At 42.1% G+C, this 22,583-nt stretch overlaps 1 protein-coding gene across 1 annotated transcript in view; it reads left to right on the top strand.

The window, feature by feature from the left end:
- The window catches only part of TCEA1 (transcription elongation factor A1), a 40,792-nt gene that overhangs the window by 16,272 nt on the left and 1,937 nt on the right, over positions 1-22,583 (top strand). Inside the window, exons 4-8 of the mRNA XM_006259939.4 lie at positions 11,862-11,949; positions 14,443-14,591; positions 17,565-17,621; positions 18,748-18,902; positions 21,478-21,624. Coding sequence (XP_006260001.1) covers positions 11,862-11,949; positions 14,443-14,591; positions 17,565-17,621; positions 18,748-18,902; positions 21,478-21,624 — 596 coding nt within the window. The remainder of the gene's footprint in view (positions 1-11,861; positions 11,950-14,442; positions 14,592-17,564; positions 17,622-18,747; positions 18,903-21,477; positions 21,625-22,583) is intronic.

The raw sequence follows: 22,583 nt of genomic DNA on the forward strand, positions 1-22,583 counted from the left end.
AGGCATGGTGCTTTAAGAAATAACTCCCCCTCCCCCCCCCCCCACACACACACAAACTGACTGTTTATTAAACTGCAGCTTATGTATCAGATGTATTGAAATGAAGATCTGAATGACTTAGCTATGCACATGTGTGTGTTGTGGTCAGCTAATATATGCCACATAGCTAAAGGAAAAAAAAAACAGGCAGAAGGAGAGTTCATTAATATGCCCTATACTCCCTAAATTTTGAATGTGTAGGTTTGCAACTTGAATTGACATTGTGACATGGAGCAAGATATGCTTTTGGCACAACATGTTAATGTTGGAAGATCAGTCTACAGCAGCAGTTCCCAAATTCTAGCAGATTGCATACCACCTATTTAAAATGATGCCGCCTTAAGTACTACTAGCAAATTTTTGTCATATAAAGTAATAATAATAAATCTGTTAATGCGTACCACTGACAGGTTGTCTGCAAACCACTGGTTGTACCCGTACCATAGATTGGGATCCACTAGTCCACAGTTTTACTTTCTAATTTTATGCAGGCAAATTATTTTGGGAAAACTGGAATTTGATTTCTCATAATTTCTCGTAATTTAACTTGGCCAACTGGGCAAAACATTATTGAATATTGGGAGTGAAATATGAAATCCATTTGGTTACCTGTTAAAAATGGAAATGCCCTGCTGTCCTGAAGCAAACAAATTAAATACATGTTTTTCCAAAATCTGTGAAAAATGATGATCTTATTACAACAAAATTAATTTGATGACTCTATACAAGTGAATAAAATACTCGAATCCACAAGCTCTTTTTTCCCCCCATTTAAGGCAAGTGTGGGGATTAGTCTTGGATTCAACTACAAGATGAAGTGTGGAGCAGGATGCTGCTGTGGCTCTATAATCCAAGCTCAGGGTCAGAGTTGGAGCCACAGCAGCCCATGCCCCCAACCCAGCTTAACCTCAGGTATATCTCCTATCGACCTCTGGCAGGGGACATGGAGTGTAGGGTAGCTCTGACCCAGTCCAGCCATGTGACAGTGGTGATATTGACAGCAGCTTTGGTATTTCAGAGCTGCAGCTGGTGTAATCCCTGCTGTGTAGCTGGGCTGGGGCTACTCTGTGCCCTGTACCCCTAGCTGGAATGGGGCTGGAACTGTGCTTGATGGTAAGAGGCTGTAGGGGAGGCAAATTGAGCGGAGGTGACAAGGGGCAGGATTCAGGCTGCTTCAACCCCCACCCACACCCATACCCCCTCCTTTCCTCCCTCTTGCGCCGCTTTCTTTGCTTCGGTAGTACTAGGGACAAATTTAAGGCAACCTTCCAAAAGTTACTTCTCTACATGGAAAATTATAATACATCCATTTTCCTTGTATAGAATCTAATTATTAGAGGGTCATCTTAAATTCTTGGGTTGTCTTGGATTCAGGCAAATACAGTAACTACAGAATTCACTAATAATAGTTTTTGATTGAAGCTATCCTAGCTTTTTTTTTCAGCATGATGTTCTCTATTATTCTTAAAACTTTCATTAGAACCAAACTTCTTGAAGAGTGATACAGTTTATAGAAATCCTGAAGACTTCTTACCTCCCCAGCTAATGCAAATACATCATTAAAAAACTCTGAAGGAATTGCCATTTGCTTTCACTGGGATTTACCCCAGTATCGTGAAGCTGGAGACACCTTGAAAAATAGTGAGCAGAAAAATTATATTTGTGTATCCAATTTTATAGGAGTCATTTCCAAACTTTTCTTCTTAGCTTTTACATTATATTTGAGGAATGATTGCTAATAAATGGATGTAGTATAGCTCCCCTGCTAGTGAGACTGGAAAAAAATGTGACAGGTCCTAGGTATATAGACTACAGTCTCTCTTTTTATAATTGATTTTTGAATGCCATGCAGCATAACTTTTTGTTCCTCAGCTTTGGTTTAATAGTACTTTTGTTTTCACAAGTTTGAGATCACTAAGTTAAGTGGTTTAGAGGACACACTCATCAGGGTTTCTCCAAGTTGCTAAGGGCACAAGAAGACTTGCAAGGCAATCATAAACTGAAAAAATATACAAAAATATTGGGTATTGAATTAGAGGAAATGAGATGGTTTCAGAAAAGAAGATAATTGCCCTCTGTCTCCATAGTAAATATTCAAATGTAACTTGAAATGTCTGCTTTGTAGTTGAGAGAGCAATTATCTTTTTTGAAGCTGTATCAGGACCATGTTTCTAAGTGATTCAAGACCCAGTAAAAATGAGCAGCATAGTTTGGTTTAAAGCTTGGGGAGGCATCTTGAAGATTATATCAAATAGAATTAGCTTCCAAAACAAGACATGTTCCTTTAGATTCATCTTGGTTTGGCTTAGCCTACCTTTTCCATAGAAGGTGATTGATTTATTTTTATTTATTTATTTACTTATTTTTTCTCATTAGAATATATTGGGACCTATAAACAATCTTTTCTTTTAGTAGGAATTGACTTGTTTCTACAATTTGATTGTGTTCAGAAAAAAAATCATGGTAGCACAAAAGAAAAGTGAACAGATGTTACAGCCTTTTGCACCATACATGCCTGAATTTGTGAACATGATCATACTAAGTAATAGTTTGTGCTGCCCTTTTTGTGGCTGATGTCAGTTAGATTATTATGTTTGCTCTCCAGCCACCTCTAGCAGGTGCTACATTTAGGAAATTGTAAAATGAATTCCATTGGAGTTCCCTGAAGAGTGCAGTGGGAGAAGGAATCTGACAAAGAACTTTGTTTTGTTTTGTCATTAGTTTTTCGATTTGCACAGAAACTCAAAACTTTAACAGCAGTCTGAAATATGGTGTTCTGTTTCAATTATGCTGTTTGTAGTATGTGTAAAAAGGGTATGGATCAAAGATGACAGCAAAGACAGCCAATTGTTAATCACACTGAGGCTTACCCTGAACTCCGATGAAACCGAGTTGTTCACGATGGCAGTGTTTGTACTTGGGGAAAGAAAAGGGTTTTTTTTGTTTTTTTTTTTTTTTTTGTTGTTTTTTTTTTTTGTTTTATACTATACTTGGCAGGTCATGTATGCTGTGCAAGTTGAACTTCTTTTGAACATTTAAGAAAGCAAAGGCATATCTATTGATTCTGAATCTCTTATTTTTAGGACCTATCCAGCACCTGTGTCTTGATTAGAACTACACCAGGGGTAGCTGAAATGTATGCTCACCCCACTTTCTTGTAGGCAGTAAATCACTAGGTCAGTAGCTTTCAACCAGGGTGCCGTTGCAACTCTGGGTGCCATGAGACTCATTTTGAGTGTGCCATGGCACTGATGGTGCTAGTGCCACCTCAGCCAGGTGAAATTGCCCCATTACCTCTGTTTGCAGCAGGCATGTGCATAGCCAGATGAGGAAGTGTTTGCTTAATGAACAGGTAGATCAGGCTCTGGTGAATGTTTTCCTAGTCTGGCCCTGTACCTGCCTCTTGGAAACAGAAGCACATGGGGATGGCTCCACATGGCAGTGGCCCAAAGAGATAGCCAGTTGAGAACCACTGTATTGCACCACCACTGCTGAGGCCATGTGCAACTGTGCTGCAATCCCTGTTTCCAAGAGGTGGGTGCAGGGCTAGGCTGGAAAAACATCTACCAGAGTCTGATTCAGCTTCAGTGCTGTGAGCAGTTAATAAAAGGTGGGATCTCGGGGGCATTGATAGTTTCACCTAATCATTAAATATCACCAATCTTGCTCTTGGTGTACTGTGCTATTGATGTGATCTAAGTTCTAAGAAAGGTATGATAACCAGGGATTCTGGTTTTCCCTGATTTTAAAAAAACAAATAAATAAAAATCTCAAATTCTCTAAGACCCCCCCCCCCCCCCCCAATCCATCATTAAATGGCCCCTCACTCCTCCAGCCCTGCTGGAGGGAGCTCCCAGCTGCCAGTGCTTATGGGTTCAGGGACCAAGGTCCTTAGCCCCCTGCCTGTGACAGAAGGCAGTGGCTGCTGCAGGAGAAGGAGCATGAAGCCAGCTCCCCTACCCTTGCTGCCTGCCTGCTGCAGGCTCGGGCAGGGGTGGGGCTGGCTCCTAGCTGCAGCACACAGTCCCGGGGGCAGAGGGAACCTGCACTCCCCAGATCTGTGTGGGGGGCAGGTGCATGCTGCAGGCTCCTGCTCCCTACTCTGCTGCCTTCCCCTGGGGCCTCTGCAGCACAGCGTGTGCAACCGGGCACGGCATGACAGGGTACAGCGGGGCACGCAGGAAAGCTGCTTGCCTCTGCGAGCTCCGTTGCCCTGATGATGTATCTCCTGCACGTGGGGCTGAAGTGAGGGCAGCAGCGCAGGGTTCCACCCTTCAGAGCAGCCCAGCGCACAGGAGGTGTGTCGTTAGGGCAGTGCAGAACTCACAGCAGCAAGCAGCTTCTCTACCTGGCCCCACTGTGCCCTGCAACATTAGGTCATGCCTGCCGGGCTGCAGAGGCCCCAGTGGAGGGCAGCACGGCGGAAGCCTACACCCACAGCCTGTGACTGCCCTGCGCACAGATCTGGGGGTCCCAAGCCCCCCAGCTGGGCAGCAGTCCCAGCCCAGCTCAGCCCAGCTCCCTTCCTCCCTCCTTACGAGGGCCTCAATCCCCCTCTCTCCCCCTTCACTCCCACTTACCTGCAGGAGCTGCTCTTAGGCTGCCTGAGGCCATGTGCATGTAAATCAGGGGCAGGCAATTACTTCAGGTGGAGGGCTGCATGGGTAGCCCCACCCCTTGACAGGTGCCCTGCCCCCTGGTCACCATCTTGGGACCGATGTCCCAGGGCCAGCACAGGTGGGGCCCAAAGCAGGGCACAGGCTGGCAGGGGTCTGTGGAGCTGGGCTGGACTGCACCAGCAGGAAGAATGGGGACCTGGTTTGGCTCCATAGAGCCCCTGCCAGCTGGGACTCTGTGCTCCTGCCACCCTGCTCTGGACCCCGCTGGCATTGGCCCCGGGACACCGGTGCACACCCTGTGCTCCTGCTGGCTCCCATACCTGCTCACTCCCAGTGTCCCCCCAGCCCGGTTGTACAGGCAGAGGGCAGCACACAGCCCCGACCCCCTGCTCACTGGCAGGGAAGAAGCTGGTGCCGAGCATAGGGAAAAGCAGCCCCTTGCCCGTGAGGGGCTGCTTTTCCTGTGCTCAGCACCAGCTTGTAACATGCCCCACTGCTAGCCTGGGCCCTGCTGGCTCCAGGCTCGCCTGTCGGCAGCAGCAACTGCGCCCCCCCGCTTGCCACGCTGGGCAGTGTTGGCTGCTGCTGCCTGCCTGGAGCTCGTGCGCTGGGCAACCCACAGGCAGCGGAGGCAAACACTGCCCAGTGCAGCAAGCAGGAGGGCTGCAGTTACTGTCGCCATGCACAGCCCCGACGGGCGAGCCTGGAGCAGGCACGGGGCCCAGTCTGGCAGTGGGGCCAGCTTACAAGGTGGTGCTGTGGGGTCGGGGGGGGACGGGAACAAGGCCCCTCACCTGCCCCGTGGCTAGCACCCCGCGCTGCAGCCGCTCACAGCCTGCCTGGGGCTGCCTATGCTTGCTCTGGACAGCCCCATGCGGGCTGTGAGCAGCTGCAGCAGGGAGCACCAGCCTGATGCAGGCGAGGGGCCACTTTCCTTTGCTCCAGGAAGGAGCCCAGAGTAAAGCTGGGCATGGTGGAGGGAAAATCGGCCCCTTGTCCGCCCTGTGGCCGGCGCTCCCTGCTGCAGCTGTTTGCAACCCGTGCAGGGCTGTCTGGACCAGGCACAGGCAGCCCCTGGCGGGCTGCAAGTGGCTGCAGTGCGGGGCGCCAGGCATGGGGTAGGCGAGGGGCCACTCCTCCTCCCCCCCCGGCTCAGCTTTTCCCCAGGCTCCTTCCCTGCCCAGGTTCCCCCTTGCCCTTGCCCCCCCTTTCCAGAGTTGGGCAGCCACGTGCTCCCAGACCAGAAGCCCCTGGGGCTCCCAGCTGGGGGGGCGGGGCTCAGTGGGCCCTGCTGTTGTGGGAGCCTTCCGGGCTTCCCCTGGGTCCTACTGCCCTTGGTTCCTATCGTTTTTGACAGAAACCAAGGACAGATAAATATTAATTTTCTAAATTTGTTAGGGGCCCCGTAGGCCGGATAGAATGGCCTCATGGGCTGGACTTGGTCCGCGGGCCATATTTTGCCCACCCCTGATATAGATGCATGTGGTGCCCCCTGTCACTGCCCTCCCCCTGCTCCTGCCCAGCTCATTGCAAAACTGGAAAATCCATGGGTTTCTCTGGTAAAATGAGAAATCTGCATTTGCCTCCAGCAAAAAGTAAAATCCACTCTTTACTCCATTTTTACATGGGAAATGAAAAACCCAGATCCTTGCTGATTAGGGAGGTCTGCCTGTACCATCCCAGGCTTTTCCTCGTATGGCTGACCAAGGGGCAGGAGTGTTGCCAGCCCCCAGCCCCCTTCTAGCACTCTGAGGCAAGGAGGGGTGCAGTGCATGCATCTGTTGATGATATGGAACTTTTCAATCTCCTTATCCCTGCTTCTTTATACTGTCCACAGCAAACTGACAGGCAAGCCAGCCAGCAGGGGGCTGATAACTGTTTTGCTGATGAAGTGGTAAACAATAGCCTCTCATTAGTTCAAACTCTTCTTAAACAGCTTACCAGCTGACCTGTTGATTAGGTCCAAAAAGCCCTAAGCAGTCACTGTTCTGTCTGCCTGTCCCAGTGAAATTGGAGACATGCATGCACAGACGTCTCTCAGCATTAGCTAGCATACCACATGCCTAGGGTCTGTGGGGCTAAGTTCTGTGCTGTGGGAGATGAGGGAGGGGGGGATTCCTGCTTAAGCTGTGGGGTGGGATCAGGGGGAAGTCAGGCAGACCCTGCTGTGGCTGCAGTCTGCTGCAGCTCCAGCAAGGGAGCAAAGGGGAGGGACCAGCCCTGCTGTGGAGCAGAGAGCCCCACCCAGCCCAGAAAGCATGCCGGGATGCTGGGGGAGTCTGGCTTATCTTAAACCAGCAAGGGGTCCGGGACAGACATTGCATAAAACGGTTTGAGCCAAATCAGTTAAGTCTGATACTACATTCAACCAGGTTTCTCACAAACCAGTTTCAGTAATTTTCAAACTGGTTTATGTGCACTGGACATCTGTTCTGCTACAGGTTTAAACCAATTTCTGACCACTTAAACTGGTGTATGTGTAATCTCTGTCCCTAGCCACAAGCTTCAGAACTGGGGGCCATAAAAAACATCTTTCAGCTGTGCAATGAGTCTTCAAAATTGCAAGTAGGGACAGCTTCATTGGTGTATTATACTGCTTATCATTTAAGTCAGTCTATGGAGATCATCATCTGCAAATACCAGGTTTAGGTTTCAGAACAGTGCTTTTTTATCCAGGAAGTTTAAAGGATTTTTGAGTCTGGTGGTATATAACTAGAAAAGAACACTAGAACTCTTCAATAAATACTTCTAGGTGCTTTAAGGTACTGGGTTAGATGTGTATGTTTTTGGATAATAAGAGATACTGTCATGTTATTAAAACATCCTGGGTAAAAAATACACAATTCTCTTAAATGAACCCAATACAGAAGCTTAGAGGCTTATGAACTAGCAATTAGCTGCCTAAGAGAGAATACTTTATCACACTTAAAATTTGTAAGTAGAAAGTCATAATACTAGCCACATTGCGCTTAAAGTGTTATGCAGAGGTATTCCACACACAGGAGTCTCATTGTATTTTGTTTTGAACCAGATAAACTCATGTTTAGGGTGCTTATCAGTTTTTCTCTATCAACTGGTTATACCACCTTCCCCGCCACCCTTTCCCCCCCCCCTGAAAAACCCCTAAACATTGTGGTAATAAATTCTAGTTCCTCAACTCCTTACTATTAAGGATACTGGTATCTGCATCTGCGATTAAATATTAACTAGAATAAAGACTAACGATACAAAATAGTTTCCCAAAAGTCTTTTAATCCCCCTATAACATTTTATCTTGGCAGGCAGAACCTGTTTGAATGGCTCAAGTTGCTTGTTTTTTCCAGTACTTTTGACAGTACTCTTTTACACTGTCCTTATACTTAGTTTAAATTTGAAAGGCTGTAAGTAGAAAGAAAATCTTTTCATAATGTGGCCTAGATTCCTGAAGAAGTACTACAACTGTTTATAGGAAGAGAGTACCTCTGCATTGAAAGTATAGAGGATGTATTGGGTATGACGCAAAAAGCTTCCCTCTGTATTGTGTCAAAGGATCTCTTGTGGTTTTCCACTTATAAGGAATCCTTGTTGTAAGCTCTACCAAGCTGAGTTTCCTTCTTTATTTCCCATCACTAAGAACTATGGGAAGTTTCACAGCCCTTATAGTCAGGAGTCGCAGAGTTGTCAGTACGGCATCTTTTCTCTGTGAATGTGAACTGCTGACAAATGGAATAACTTATTTTATCTTTTAAGATCATTGCTTGTTAGTACTTGGAAAATAAGTTGTTAGGTGAAATAATAAAACATGGATTGAAGTATTAAAATTTGCAACCACTCTAGTTTTCTTGTTAGATCTTGTACCCCCGTGCACCTTATTTCAACAGCTTGTTCAAAAAATGTTACCAGCCTGGTGGTAAATAGAAAAAAAGTATTATACTTAAATTGTTAATATGATATTCACAACACAAAGCTGTTAGTGCTTCTTGGGGAATTTGTCATGGTTTCTAAACAACTATTTTTAGTTCTCAGCAAACAAATGCCTTGAGGTTTTTTTTCTTTTTACGTGGTTGTAATTGGAAAAACCTGTAATGAAGCTACTGATCGAGACCAGACACACTATTAGATATTAATGCATTCTGAATTTGATATTGAATTAATGAATACTGGTATATCAGTGCTGATCCTTTCCTTCTTTAAAATTAGAAAGGACTTCCCATTTAAAAGCATGTTCCAGGGCTTTTAAGAATTGAACGATTGTGAAATAGTTAGTGGCTTGTTACTGAAATGCATCAGAATAAAATTATTAGTGTAAATACCTTGCTGCTTGATAGGTGAAGTACAACTAGTTTCCATCCTGATTTTGGATGAGTTGATTTGCATAAATATATTTGTCAGAGCTGCATGCTTAATCTTGTTTTTATGACACTTCATAATTTACGATGTGAACAATTTTGTTTTTGAAGACTGTATTTAACAGCTTAAGTACTAAGAGAAGTTTGCAGCCCTTCTAGGTGCTTTCATTCTAATTTCTAAAGGTGACCTAAATATTTGGTTTGCAAAAATATTCCTAGCGGCTTTAACAGTAATAACATGTAAAAGAATATAGATGTTGCCCCTCTTTAAAACTGTCTTATAATAGTCTGAAAAATTTCATTTGTCAAGTGGCTTGTCTGTATTTCTTGACTCGATTTCCCTCCCCCCCCCGGTCTCATAATGAATATAATTGGCTTCATAGAAATGTCTTCCTCTTGGAGGCAGGGTGGGGGAAGGGGAAGCTAAAAGTAAAATTTTCTCTCTCTTAGTTTTTGCTCTAATTGTTATCAGCTCTGTTTTCTTCTGCATTGGAACCTGTTGAGGTGTGGAGAAGTCGAAACTAAAACGTTAGTTTATTCTTGGGATTTTTTAAACCCTTGCTCTCAGAGTTAGGCTGCTCCTAAAATGTAACCTTTCTTTTTCAAACCTCTGAAATTTGTTTACTCCACAGAGATCATTAAACAAGGAATTTTCCCAGATTTTCCAGCTTTGGTTTTACTTTATCTGTCTCAGTCAGTGGAATAACCAAGATTCACACAAGTCAGAAATTTTAGTGTCATACTTCATAGAAAGAGGAAGGGCTTCCTACATAATTTGCCTACTTTTTCAAATGCCTAACTTGCTATTTAGATGTTTCATGCTATCTAACTTACCATATTTACTTGATTCCGAAATGAGGATTTGGGGGGGACCTTTTAGAATCAAGTATGAGGGCAGTAGGGGCAGGGTTCAGAGGCAGCTACTGTAACTTGGGCTCCAGTCCCTACCCAGGGTCGGGGCCATAGCTGCAGCTGCTTCCTGCGCCCCCCTGCTGCCTCTGAACCCTTCCATCTTTCCCCTGCAGCTCCTTCCCCCTGCCACATAGCCTTTGCTTTCCCACTTGCCCCTCTCCCCCCTGCACTTCCTTTTCTACACGTGGCTGCTCTGTAGGCTGGGCATGGGCCATACTCAGTGCCTCAGGCTAGAATGGGGACATAGTCTGCCAGCGTGGGGAGCAGAGGCTGCAGAACAGATACAAGCTGCTTGATCCTCCTAACACCATTTGCCCTCTTGCAGCAGTGGGGGGGAAGAATTAAAGCTGACCTTCCCAAAAGTTAGATTCTGTACACAGAAAATTATAACCAATTCAGACATTTTTCCATGTATAGGATCTTACGGGGCAGGGGGGTCATACATATAAAATTCATACGTTTTAAATTCAGGGCAGTCTTAGATTCAAGTAAATACAAGTTTTTGCTAGGTCCACATTCATAGATTTCTCCAATAGAACAGGTATTTTTTTCCTTCCAACAGTTCTGGTTTGGTGTTTATCACAGACTTTCTTGGCATTTACTTGGCTGCTTATAAATCTTATGCATCATTATGGAAAATGAGTTTTTTCTGCATGCCTTCCTTTTAATTAAGAATTCAGTGTAATGTAGAAAAATGGGAATTACTTAGTGCAATATGATGTTTGCCAATTCTGTTGGCTTTCTTTTTGTCATATGTTAAGTGTAAAGATACATTGATGGTCTTGGTCCTCAGTTTTTTTAACACCTTTATGTTGTTAAATGCCATCAGCTCGAATACCGCATCTATGGCATTTGAATAATTGTTTCCATTCTCTTGCCTTTATTCAGGTTGGTGAGTTTTAACTACATTTTTTTTTTTTTGATTGGCTAAATATTTAAATCTCTTGATTCTTTACATTTATTTCCTTGTTTCTATAAATTTAACTGTATGTGTCTTAAAAAATAGAGAGAACACTGCTCTTCTACTCATAACACCGATTATTAAGCTTGGATGCCTGAATAAGAGGCATCCTTGTGGGATCTGTGGGTGCTCCACCTTTCTGAAAATTCTTCTTCTTTTTTTTTTTCTTTTCAGGATTCCCCCTTTTTTGGTGGGGGGTACTCAAAAAGGGATTGAGGTGCCCTATTCAGATACCCTATTTGGAATTTTGTTCTAGAGCTGGTTCCTTGGTATCTCTCTCCCCCTCCTGCCTCCCCCCCTTCTTAGTTTATAAGCTTTTTGGTGTTTTTTAATGTATATTTAATTTTACAAATAGAGGGAAACATGAGTTTGCATTGGTAATGAATCTTTAAAGGGTTTTTAAATTCTTACTGCTGATTGCACACCACCTTTGTTAGGAAGATATTACTGATAGGAAAGGTTAACTGAAAACGTGCAACTTCAAAACAGTTTGTTGGGCTGCATATAGACATTCATTTGTACCAGTAGAAATTTCTTCACGGAGGAAAGTAGCCTGGGAGCTGGACCATACAGACATTCATTCCTCCAGCCCCATGTCTGGAGAGCTTCATGGGCCAGCATTAGAGGGCTGCTCCTTGCTTCCCCCTGTCTCCCGCATTCCTCTTCCCCACCGTTAGGGTAGTTCATTACTTAATGGCCAGTCTTCTCCTGTGCCTGGGAGTGGGGCAGGCTGTCAAGTGGTAGTTGGCAGCTGCTGAAAAAACAGCTGGCAGAGACCTAGACCCTGGAGTGTTTCAGTCTGGGAGACTGCTGCCCTTCTGCAGTACCCCCTCCCCCCATCCTACTAATCAGCTGATAGGCTGAACTTGTCTAACTGCAGTGAAAATAAACTATATAAAACTGGCAAGGGTTAGATGTAGTCCCCTGCTATTTCTGTTCTAAAAGAAGCACCGTTTTGTTGTTGTTGTTGTTGCTGTTTTTTAATGGTATGTATATTTGCAGATGGACCTTCAACTGATAAAGATTCTGAAGAAAAGAAAAAAGAGCCTGCGTCCTCATCACAGAATAGCCCTGAAGCAAGGGAAGAAAGGTATGCTATCTTGGAAGTCTGTAAAAATGAATTGGCACTAGAAATTTAGTTTAATATTAAACCTGAAGATTCAACCTTTACATAGATGTTCCCCAAAATATTTAATCTTTCTATGTCCTTACCTTGTCGTATCTATAAATGGGTGTCAGTTGGGTCATTTTAGTTTGAAGAGGCAAAGGCTACTGTAAATGATGCCAGTGCCTACCTCCTTTTTGTGCTGTTAGTTGCAGAAATAAGTTGCCATACCTAGACTGCACTAGCTTAGTGGCTGCTAGGCCAGGTAGCTATTTGATCTCTTGTTAAAATAGGCATTCTGTCTACAGACCTCATAGAATCATAGAAAGTTAGGGTTAGAAGGGACCTCAGGAGGTGATCTAGTCCAAGCCCCTGTTCAATGCAGGACCATCCCAAACTAGATCATCCCAACCAAAGCCATCTACCTGGGTCTTAAAAACCTCCAAGGATGGAGATTTTGCCACCTCTGAGTAACCTTTTTCCAGTGTTTTACTACCCTCCTAGTGAGAATTTTTCCTAATATCTAACCTAAACTTCTCTTACTGCAACTTGAGACAGTTGCTGCTGCTTCTGTCATTTGCTGCCACTGAGAACAGTTGAGCTCCATCCTCTTTCATACCCCCCTGCAGGTAGTTGAAGCTGCTATTAAATCCCTTTTCAGTCTCCTCTTTTCTAGACTAAATGAGCCCAGTTCCTTCAGCCTGTCCTCATAAGTCATGTTCCCCAGCCCCCTCACCATGGTTGTTGCCCTCCATTATACTGTTTCCAATTTGTCCTCATCCTTTCTGTAATGGGGGGGGGGGGCAAAACTGGGTGCAGTACTCCAGATGTGGCCTCATCAGTGCAGAATAGAGGGGATTAATCACTTTCTTTGATTTGCTGACAGCACCAGATCTGCTGATGCAGACCAGTATGTTGCTAGCCTTTTTGGCAACAAGGGCACGCTGTTGGCTCATATTCAGCTTATTGTCCACTGTAGCCCCCAGGTCCTTTTCTGCAGAGCTGCTGCCTAACCAGTCAGCCCGCAGCCTGTACTGGTGCTTGGGATTGTTCTGTCCTAAGTGCAGGACTTTGCACTTGTCTTGTTGAACCTCATGAAATTTCTTTTTGCCCAGTCCTCCAATTTGTCTAGGTCACTCTGAATCCTAGCCCTACCCTCCATTGTATCTACTGCTCCCCTCAGCTTGGGGTCATTTGCAAACTTGCTGAGGGTGCACTCAGTGCCATCTTCCAGATTTGTCTACTTAGTGTTCTTGCTCTTAAATGTTTTCTACCATGATTCCTTTCTTGTTAAAATAGGTTGTTTTATTAAACATCTGTTTTTCAAGTAGACTTTATGTAATTCTTTCAAGTTTTCTTTCTTTGTTTCAGTTTCTTTCCTTTCATTTTTTTGTTGCTTTCTTAATATATTGTATATGTAAGAAGGCCACAAAATCTGTGTAAGCTTTGAACAGACAAATGAAACATTAACTTTGTCATGTGCTTTTTTTTCCTTTTAATGTCTTTAAGTAACAAATAAATGGACACACTTGTACAGTAAACCTGGTTGGAATTTCTTAAATGGTAGAATTAACTGAAAGATGGTATGGCAACCTACTGACATGATTGCTAGTAAGCTAAGATCAGAAGTTGAAAAATTTAGCGAACATTGATTTTTTTGTGAGGGGGTGGGGAGAGGATCTAGAGTTCTGTGTAAGGCAAGTATAGTGATTATATATAGCAGTTAAGAATGAAAGGTATAAAAGGGGGTGCCCAGAGCTAGCACTCAGTCAGTCGAGAGGGTACCTGGTTGTTTATTCACCTTGACCTAGATTAGGCAAGATATTTCTAGGATACTATAGATTTCAGATGCTAGACTATTTGCTTTATTCTTCATTATTCTTATTTATTTTCAGTCTGATATATCAATATATCTTTTTTAATTTTAATAAATGTATAAAATTTATCATGTGCCCTTGCTGTGCGTCTCCTACTCTTTAAACCTCAACCTGTAGCAGAAGCGGACAAGTGTATGCAAATCTTCAAGCTGTCCCCAAATAAAACCCTTTAAAAGGCTACATAGCTCTGTCAGTTGACAATGTTGCCTCCTTTTTCCTTCAGTATACTGAATAGATATAGATATATATGGCCTCAATATTACCCAGCATGGTATTTCTTTGTCCCTTTTGCTGAAGTTGTGTTCCATGATACCAACTGGTTTTCACATTGATGAAGGGTCAAGAGAACTGAGAATTAAGACTTTCCAGATGAAATGCTAGGTGCCACAGAGAAATAAGCATGTTGAGGGCTTTTGGGGTTTATTTTATTTATCTGGGTTTTTTTTAAGTTTAATCATATCTGTTGCTCTAAGTAGCTGTGCAAGTATTCTGTTATGGGAATATTGTTGATTTGGATTTCAAGATGAAAAAGTTTTTGATGTAGGATGAAACTGGGGAGAAAGTGTGTCATGCCAACTTTCTGTTTTTTGATCCATTTTAGCAGTTCCAGTAGCAACAGCAGCAGCAGGAAGGAAGAGACTAATACTCCCTCAAATTCCTTCATCCATTCTCATCCTCGGGCTCCAGTCACTACAGATTCTGTTCGAATGAAGTGTAGAGAAATGCTCGCTGCAGCTCTCAAAACGGGAGGTGAGCTATATATTGAGTTTACTTGCGATATTCATTTAATTTTGTTTCCTCCTGACTGTTTCAGACCAGTCTGAGTTGTGTATAGCTAGGTCAGTTGGTTTGTGTGTAGGTTCCTCCGAATTAGCAGAACTCGGTAACCCTGGAAACATACTGAGGTACTTTTCAGTGCCCCTGATGCCAGAGCCATTTTACGTTGCAGTGTATCTGACATCTGTGGTCCAACAGCAAAATTTTTTATGATGCATTCTAGCCATTGCTGCTTTGAAGCTTTGCATGACTCCCTTTCATAGAAATGTTATTTTTTTCTATCATATTTTTGTTTTTTTTAGGGTACTGCTATGTGCATGAACTTTTACTTTCCCTCCTGCCCCCTCTCAATTTGAGATTACAAATTCTGGTTGCCAAAAATCTCCATTTTAATTTAAATTTAATGTGTACATTGCCCTGAGATCCTGACAGTTAGTCTCATCTTCCAGACACTTGCAAACAATTTCATGCTCTCAGCCTTTATGCAAACTACTATGCAATTTTATCTCTTGTAATATTACAGTTCAAAATTTACTCACATTTACATTATCCCTGTATCAATGGGAACAAACTTTCTGCACTGTCTTTTGGCTTTTGTGATTAAAACTAGGACGCTTGTGTATAAAATTATTTAAAAGTGTATGTTGGTGAAAAAAGTAAAAGGAACAAGGTGCAACATAAAGTTATACAGACTCTTGAAAAGCCTCATCTTCTTATATGCAAGTAGTATGAGTTTTTTCAGTTCATCCCTCTCTCACTAGAGAAACTCAAGACTATCCTCTTTCTCTCTTAACATCAGGATAACATGAAGTTTGAAGAGATAATTTTTCTAAATGCCTAATCATTCCCTTTGAATTTATAATAAATGGACTTCAGTTCAGAAGCAGCCAAAGCATCTAACTGGAAATGAAATGGTTGTTTAAAAAAAGGAAGGGGGGGAGGGGGGAGGCAGTAAAGGATCCTAGATCACTTAAATAACTCCTGAACATTGTGTAGCATAAACCTAGAAATGTCTTTGGAAATTTATAAAAAATTATTGGGAATTTTAACAGATTACACAGAACTATTTCTTATAAGAAAAATGAAGATATTATTCTGTGTTTTGGCAGAATTTTGGGGTAGAGGCTTATCACTGCCTACTTGTGCAGCAAGAGGGGAGAATAGTGACTGTATATCTAGCTGACCACGTACCTTAACATGTAAATGTGCAACTGGAGATGAAATTAAGGAAGTGTTGCAAGAGTGTCTTGTGTTCCAGGACAGTTAATATTTCTCTTTTTCACTAAAATCTTAGCTCAAAGACTTCTGAGATGAGGCATTTCAGGCCAAACCTGCATGCTGTCTTCAGTGTGCTTAAGCATTCTTTAACTTCAGTTTGTCTGCTTTCCCTGTTTTTAACACCCAGTAAGCCAGTTTCTGTAGTCAAATTATTGACCCTTGTGTCATCTGTGTGAATTCATACCAAAAAGTTTTCACAAACTATGTATCCATACTACCTTGAATGGAATATTTTCACTCATATTGATGTTGACCTAGCGAAAGAGAATTTTCAGTCTTTTTCAGGGTAGAGATTAGCAGTTGTCAAACTGAATGTTCAAGGCATAACTGATAATGTAAAAGTCCTTTGTATAATACTTGCACCCATATTTTAGCTCCAGATGAAATGTGTGATTTGAAAGCCTGTGCTTTTCTACTATCTGGATATCTTTGTCTTCTCTATTCTGCAAAGTAATACATTAAACAAACTTTGTAATCATAAAAATGCAGTTTGCTCACTTTTTAGCAAATAGAAAATTCAATGTGCTTATAGCAGGGGTGGGCAATTATTTTGGGCGGGGGGCTGCTTACCCAGATTTGGCAGGCTGTCAAGGGCTGTATGGGTAGTCCTGCCCTGTGACAGGTGCCCCTAGTCACTATCTTGGGACCAGTGACCCAGGGCCAGCACTGGTGGGGCCCAGAGTGGGGCATAGGCCGGCAGGGGTTGTGGAGCCGGGCTGGGCTGCACCAGCAGGGAGGGGGGAGCTGGCCCAGCCCAGCTGGGACCCTATGCTCCTGCCACCCTGCTCTGGCCCCCACTGGCACTGGCCTTGGGACACTGGTGCGGGCTCTATGCTCCAGCTGGCTCCCCGCCCTCACTCCCAGTGCCCCCCAGCTCCACGGTACAGGCAGGGGGGCATTGCTCAGCCCCGACCCCCTGCTCGCCAGCAGGGAAAAAGCTGGTGCTGAGCGTGGGGAAAAGTGGCCCCTCGCCTGCCCCATGGCCGGTGCTCCCTGCTGCAGGCGCTTGCAGCCTGTGCAGAGTTGTCTGGAGAACGCACAGGCAGCCTCATGCGGGCTGCAGGTTGCTGCAGTGCGGGGCATGGGGCGGGCGCGGGGCCACTTTTCTCCGCGCAGGGAAGGAACCCAGGGAAAAGCTAACACCCGGTGCCCCATATCGCAGGCGCTCGCAGCCCGTGTGGGGCTGTCGGGAGCAGGCACAGGCAGCCCCATGCAGGCTGCAAGCAGCTGCAGCGTGGGGCAACAGGTGTGGGGTGGGGAGGTGCTTTCCCCCCCCCCCAACGTTCCTTCCTTGCCCGGGGTCCCCCCCACCTTACCTGAGCTTCCTGCACTGGGGCAGCCACATGCTCCAGCCCAGAAACCCCGGCTGAGGCTACAGGCTGGGGGGTGGGGCAGGGTGGGCCCTGCTGTGGTGGGAGCCTGCTGGGCTTCCCTTGGGTCCTACTGCCCTTGGTTCCTGTCATTTTTTACAGGAACCAAGGGCAGAGAAATATTAATTTTCTACATTTTTTTTTTTTTTTTTTAGGGGCCCTGTGGGCTGGATAGAATGGCCATATTTTGCCCACCCCGCATAACTTGCTCTGTTCCAGAGTTAATGGATAGTTAAGATTTTTGAGCATAATGACCTCCTTTCAACATGGCTAATACTCAAACTTGTCTCTTCTTCAGGTGATTACATTGCTATTGGTGCTGATGAGGAAGAACTGGGTTCTCAGATTGAAGAAGATATCCTTTGCTGTAAATACAAATGCTCTAGAACAAGACTGAAGGAGTTAGAACCCCCCCCCTTTTTTTTTTTTTTTTTTACAGCTGTGTTTTCCATGAAACGTTGTTTCCATTTAAAAGAAAAGCATCCTCATTCTGCTCAGCCAAGACATGTGAAGTTTAGCATGAATGAAGCAGTTTAAATCATGTACAAACAACAAATTATGTAAATTCTTACAGTTGGTATTTTTAATCCTGCTACTAGCAGCACCAGAGGCAGATATAATTTTAGGCACTTGTATGTTCCCATAATTTTGGCTGAGGTTTTACTGTGAAAAATCATGCGAATATCGAGGTGTTTAATCCTATTTTTACTTTAACTTCACTCTGTCAGCAGAGCAAATACTATACAGATAGCAATAATCTAATCTACCCAACTGTCTTGCTGATGTACCTTTTATAATTAAAGCCTGACTTGTGAAAGGAGTATAGTACTTGCATTGAAAACTTTTGGAAGCTTCATTTAAATTTTAAAGTTCTGTTGTGGTAGTTCTAGTGCTCAGTTATCAAATGCAGCATTAATTTAAAATTAATTCAACCTCTCAGCAGAATTCAGGGTTCTGGCTTTTTATTTATTGGAGGTTTCCAGAAGCCTAATAAAGGATCTTTAGAGGGGGAGATCAAAGAGATCACACTGCAGTCACTAGATGCTCAACAAAATTTTCTTACTGTCTTGATAATCTTGGTCTGTGCTGAATAGAGAAATTAGTATTTCAAGCTCCGTCAGCAGTTAGAGGAACAGATCAACAAATGTAAACTTTTTGGGCAGAGGTAAGTGAAGCAATAAAGTAACGTATTTTGTTCTCTGTGGGCACGTCTACACGTGCCTCTACAGCACTGGAAGTACTAAATGGTGGCACAGTAACAGCCCGTACTGCGCTGTCGGTGGTGCATGCTTTTTTTTAGCTGTTACATCACCGTAGCAACACTATTGAGGGAGTGCATTGTTATGGCAATGTAGCTGTGGTTTCACAGTTTGCGCCCACTGGTGCTATGTCACCATAGTGTGTTGCCATGGCACTGGAGCGTCTCATGTAGATGTGCCCTGTTTTACTTGCTAATGCTATGTTCCTTAAGTCCAAAGCACCTATATTTCAAGAATTAAACAACACTGACATGAAATACAAAAATAGGGTACGAAGTAGGATAGCAAATCTCAAGGATCCGAAGAATCCTAATCTAAGAAAAAATGTCTTATGTGGAAATATACCTCCAGACATGTTTGCAAAAATGACAGCTGAGGTAAGCAAAGATTACTCTTTTATGTGATTGAACATTTCTGTAAGTTTTGTAAGACTTGTATGAAATGTAAAAGCTGGTCAAGAAGTAACCAAAGGTGAGCATAGGGCTCTTGTATAATTGGAGTTATATTCTACTGAAAGTATAGCTCACAGAGGGATAACAGGCTAATTCTTAAAACTATAATGCCATACGTAAGGGAAAAGGCAGTTAGAATATGCATTTAAAGGAAGTTCAAATGTGCAGGTGCTCCAGGGGGTATGCACAGAAACTGGATATACTAAACTTTTTTTTAATTACAACATGTACCCTTCAAATTCTAGGGGGTGGTGCTGGGACATGTTGCCTAGAAGGTGTGCAGGGGAGGCACGGTAGAGTCCTGATACTGACCCTGATCTGCCAAGTCATTCCTTTGCCACTTGGGATTTTCTGCAGTTTAGTTGGCAGCTCTACCAAGCTTCAGGGACTCTGTTTGGATTTTACATTAATTTCTTGAACTGAAAAGAATTTGACTTGAGTGGCTAAAGATCTGTTGATATTTAATATTAATCTCCTCTCCATGATTTATATTAAATGAAATGTTAGGAACCATGCAAGTACACTGATAACATTCATTAGCATTGAGGGGAAGATAGGAATACTTTTTCTTGTGTGCACAGTATACAAAAGTATGAAGCAACTGAGTAGGTAAATGAAAATTAAAATAACCAACTCATTCAATTAACTTGCTCGATTTTTTCCTAATCTACATGAATTATGTAAAAATATTTACTGTAGCCTTGTAAGGCTTGAGGTAAATGTATTGAGTTTTCTGCAAATTGAGTATTTACATCTCTTACTTGGGTGTATTATTTTATATTAAGTGTTTTGTAAAGTGCCATTTGTCTACCTTTTATATATTATATTATGTAATTAAAATTTCCTATTAAAACAAAATATCTGGAGAGAGATCCCATATGGAGATCCGTTTCACTTCAGTCCTGAATTTAAAAATTGCCAACCTTTTTTTGGAATCATAACCAGATTCCCCAAAATAGCCTTTTTATAGGATTTAGAGATTGAAATGACTGTCTGTGTCATTTTATATATTAAGATATATACGTCTTAAGCTTTGCATCAAGGTATCAAGTTCTTGCTCAATCCATGACATAGCTACGGGTGATAATTTTGTTTTATTTTTTTAAGATAATCTTTAACTGTTATTGCCAACCTAGTCCCTGTGCTTTGAATGAAGATGAGAATAGAATCTGCTGGAATAAAATATTGGGGAATTCCAATGTCATATTTAATACTGAGGAATGGTGCTGGCCATTAGCAATAGAAACTAAAGTTCTGGTTTCTTTATTCTGTAAAACAGATACAGCATGTGTCTTGGCTGTGTTAGTCTTGATTTGTAGGGCAGTTTATTCTCTATGCCCCTTCTATGCCTTGTCAGGTTTTGGTGCATCTTTGGAAATTGAGTTAATCTGAAATCCAAAATTGTCGTGCAGGTTAATGTACAAGCCTGAGATTTTTTTTTTTTTGTATTGCTGCCATGCTAGGCTGAACTTCAATTTGTGAGCTACAAGTACGAGGTTTCATTTTGCATTATGAGACAATATTTTGTTCTCGGATTAAGTAAGAGCTTTGCAGACACTGAGTATTGGTTTGGACCTGCAGAAAACCTTTATGCTGTTGTTTCATGATTTAAAAAAAAAAAGGGGGGAAAAAAAGCCCAACCAGCTTTGGTTATGCTATTTTTGGCTTTGTAAATTTACACTTTACACATGATAACTCTATCTTCTTTATTCCTGCCAGGAAATGATATGAGGCTTTGACCTAGAGAGAACACCTTCTATTTTGCTCCCAATGCTTGTCTTTTCTCCTTTATGCTGTGTCTATCACCTTTCTCAATTATCACTGTTCAAAGATGCATTTTCGTGTAACTTTTTTTTAACTTTGAAGGTAACTTTCTGATTATACAGGACGCTAAAGGAGTGAAGAGACCATAAGTTTGTACAGTTTCTTTGGCAAAAGATTATAAAATTTTAATAGCTGCATTTGAAGCTTACCCTGGTTTGTTTAGCCAAAGTATAAGATATGAAGTTCTTATAATGACTTGGCTGCTTGATAGGACATTAATGAATTTTATTATTATTATTATTATTATTTTTTTTTTTTTTTTTATTATTATGAATTTTATGATGGATGGAGATTAGCCAATATAGCCAGTGTTTAGATTGTGTTTAAATGCTCTTTCTGTCTGGTGGTAGCATATCTTATATGAAGAAAACTCCTGAATGTTAGTATTTAATTGCAGGTTTATTAACACAGAATCTGTTTTATAAACCTTCTGTACATGAAAACTGCGCTAATTTTAGTAGGGGGTAATGTGCAGAAATATAAAGCTTATGTTGATTTCACGAATGCAAGAGTATAGTTTTTGATTTATGAAGTTATTAATAAATTAACTGTATTTAGTTTGAGATATTCTGAATTGCTGATGCTATCAATAATTCATTAACATTGTAAGAAAAACCCAACCCCAACAATAGATTGAAAAAGTTATAACAGACAGTCTATTTTTTTTTCCTATCAGGAAATGGCAAGTGATGAACTTAAAGAGATGCGTAAAAATCTGACCAAAGAAGCTATCCGAGAACACCAGATGGCTAAGACTGGAGGCACCCAGACTGACTTGTTCACATGTGGCAAGTGTAAAAAGAAGAATTGTACTTACACACAGGTTTGTAATAATTGAGACGTCTCCCTTTTTGTCAAGGATGAGCCTACATTTTAAGGAAATCTTCTCGTATTTAACAGGTATTGTTATATCAGCTGTATAGTATGAGAGCGGAAGGAGATGATGATTTTTTTTATAGTACACTTTACTTGAGTTACTTTTAAATGTTTTTTGGTTCCAATTTAGGCTAAAGGAAATTAGCACAATAATATTAGTTAACTTGTAGAAAGCTTTATAATTAATTAAAAATAAGTATGTAGTGAATTTCTAGTTACAGATCTGCTTTTGTGGAGGAAATACTCATCTTGTTACGTTGTCTTTCTATATCTCAGTTTTAACGTGGTGATAAAATCTCAAGGAATCTGGTACATACATGGATAAAGTTTAAGAGCTGTGCTTAACATTGCATCTTTTGATACTATGACTTTGGCAACAGGCATTGAAGACAATGAAGTTATCTAATGCGGTATTCAAGCAGAGAATGTAATAAAAACTGCTGGGGGTTTTTTTTGGTTTTTTTTATCATAATTTTCCATTGGAGTAATGCTGAATTTTTTCGCTAATTTTTTTTAAAGATTATTATGATGGATGGAGATTAGCCAATATAGCCAGTGTTTACATTGTGTTTAAATGCTCTTTCTGTCTGGTGGTAGCATATCTTATATGAAGAAAACTTCTGAATGTTAGTATTTAATTGCAGGTTTATTAACACAGAATCTGTTTTATAAACCTTCTGTACATGAAAACTGCGCTAATTTTAGTAGGGGGTAATATGCAGAAATATAAAGCTTATGTTGATTTCACGAATGCAACAGAGTATAGTTTTTGATTTATGAAGTTATTAATAAAGTATCTCTAAGGTGTTTTGATGTAAAAACTTGTCTAAATCCTGATATTTTTAGGCCATTTTATCATGGGTGGGGAGAGGAGGTAGAAAGAGAGAAAAATAAAACTGCAGTTTT

This window comes from Alligator mississippiensis, chromosome 3, assembly GCF_030867095.1.
Source record: "Alligator mississippiensis isolate rAllMis1 chromosome 3, rAllMis1, whole genome shotgun sequence".
Taxonomy (NCBI): domain Eukaryota; kingdom Metazoa; phylum Chordata; order Crocodylia; family Alligatoridae; genus Alligator; species Alligator mississippiensis.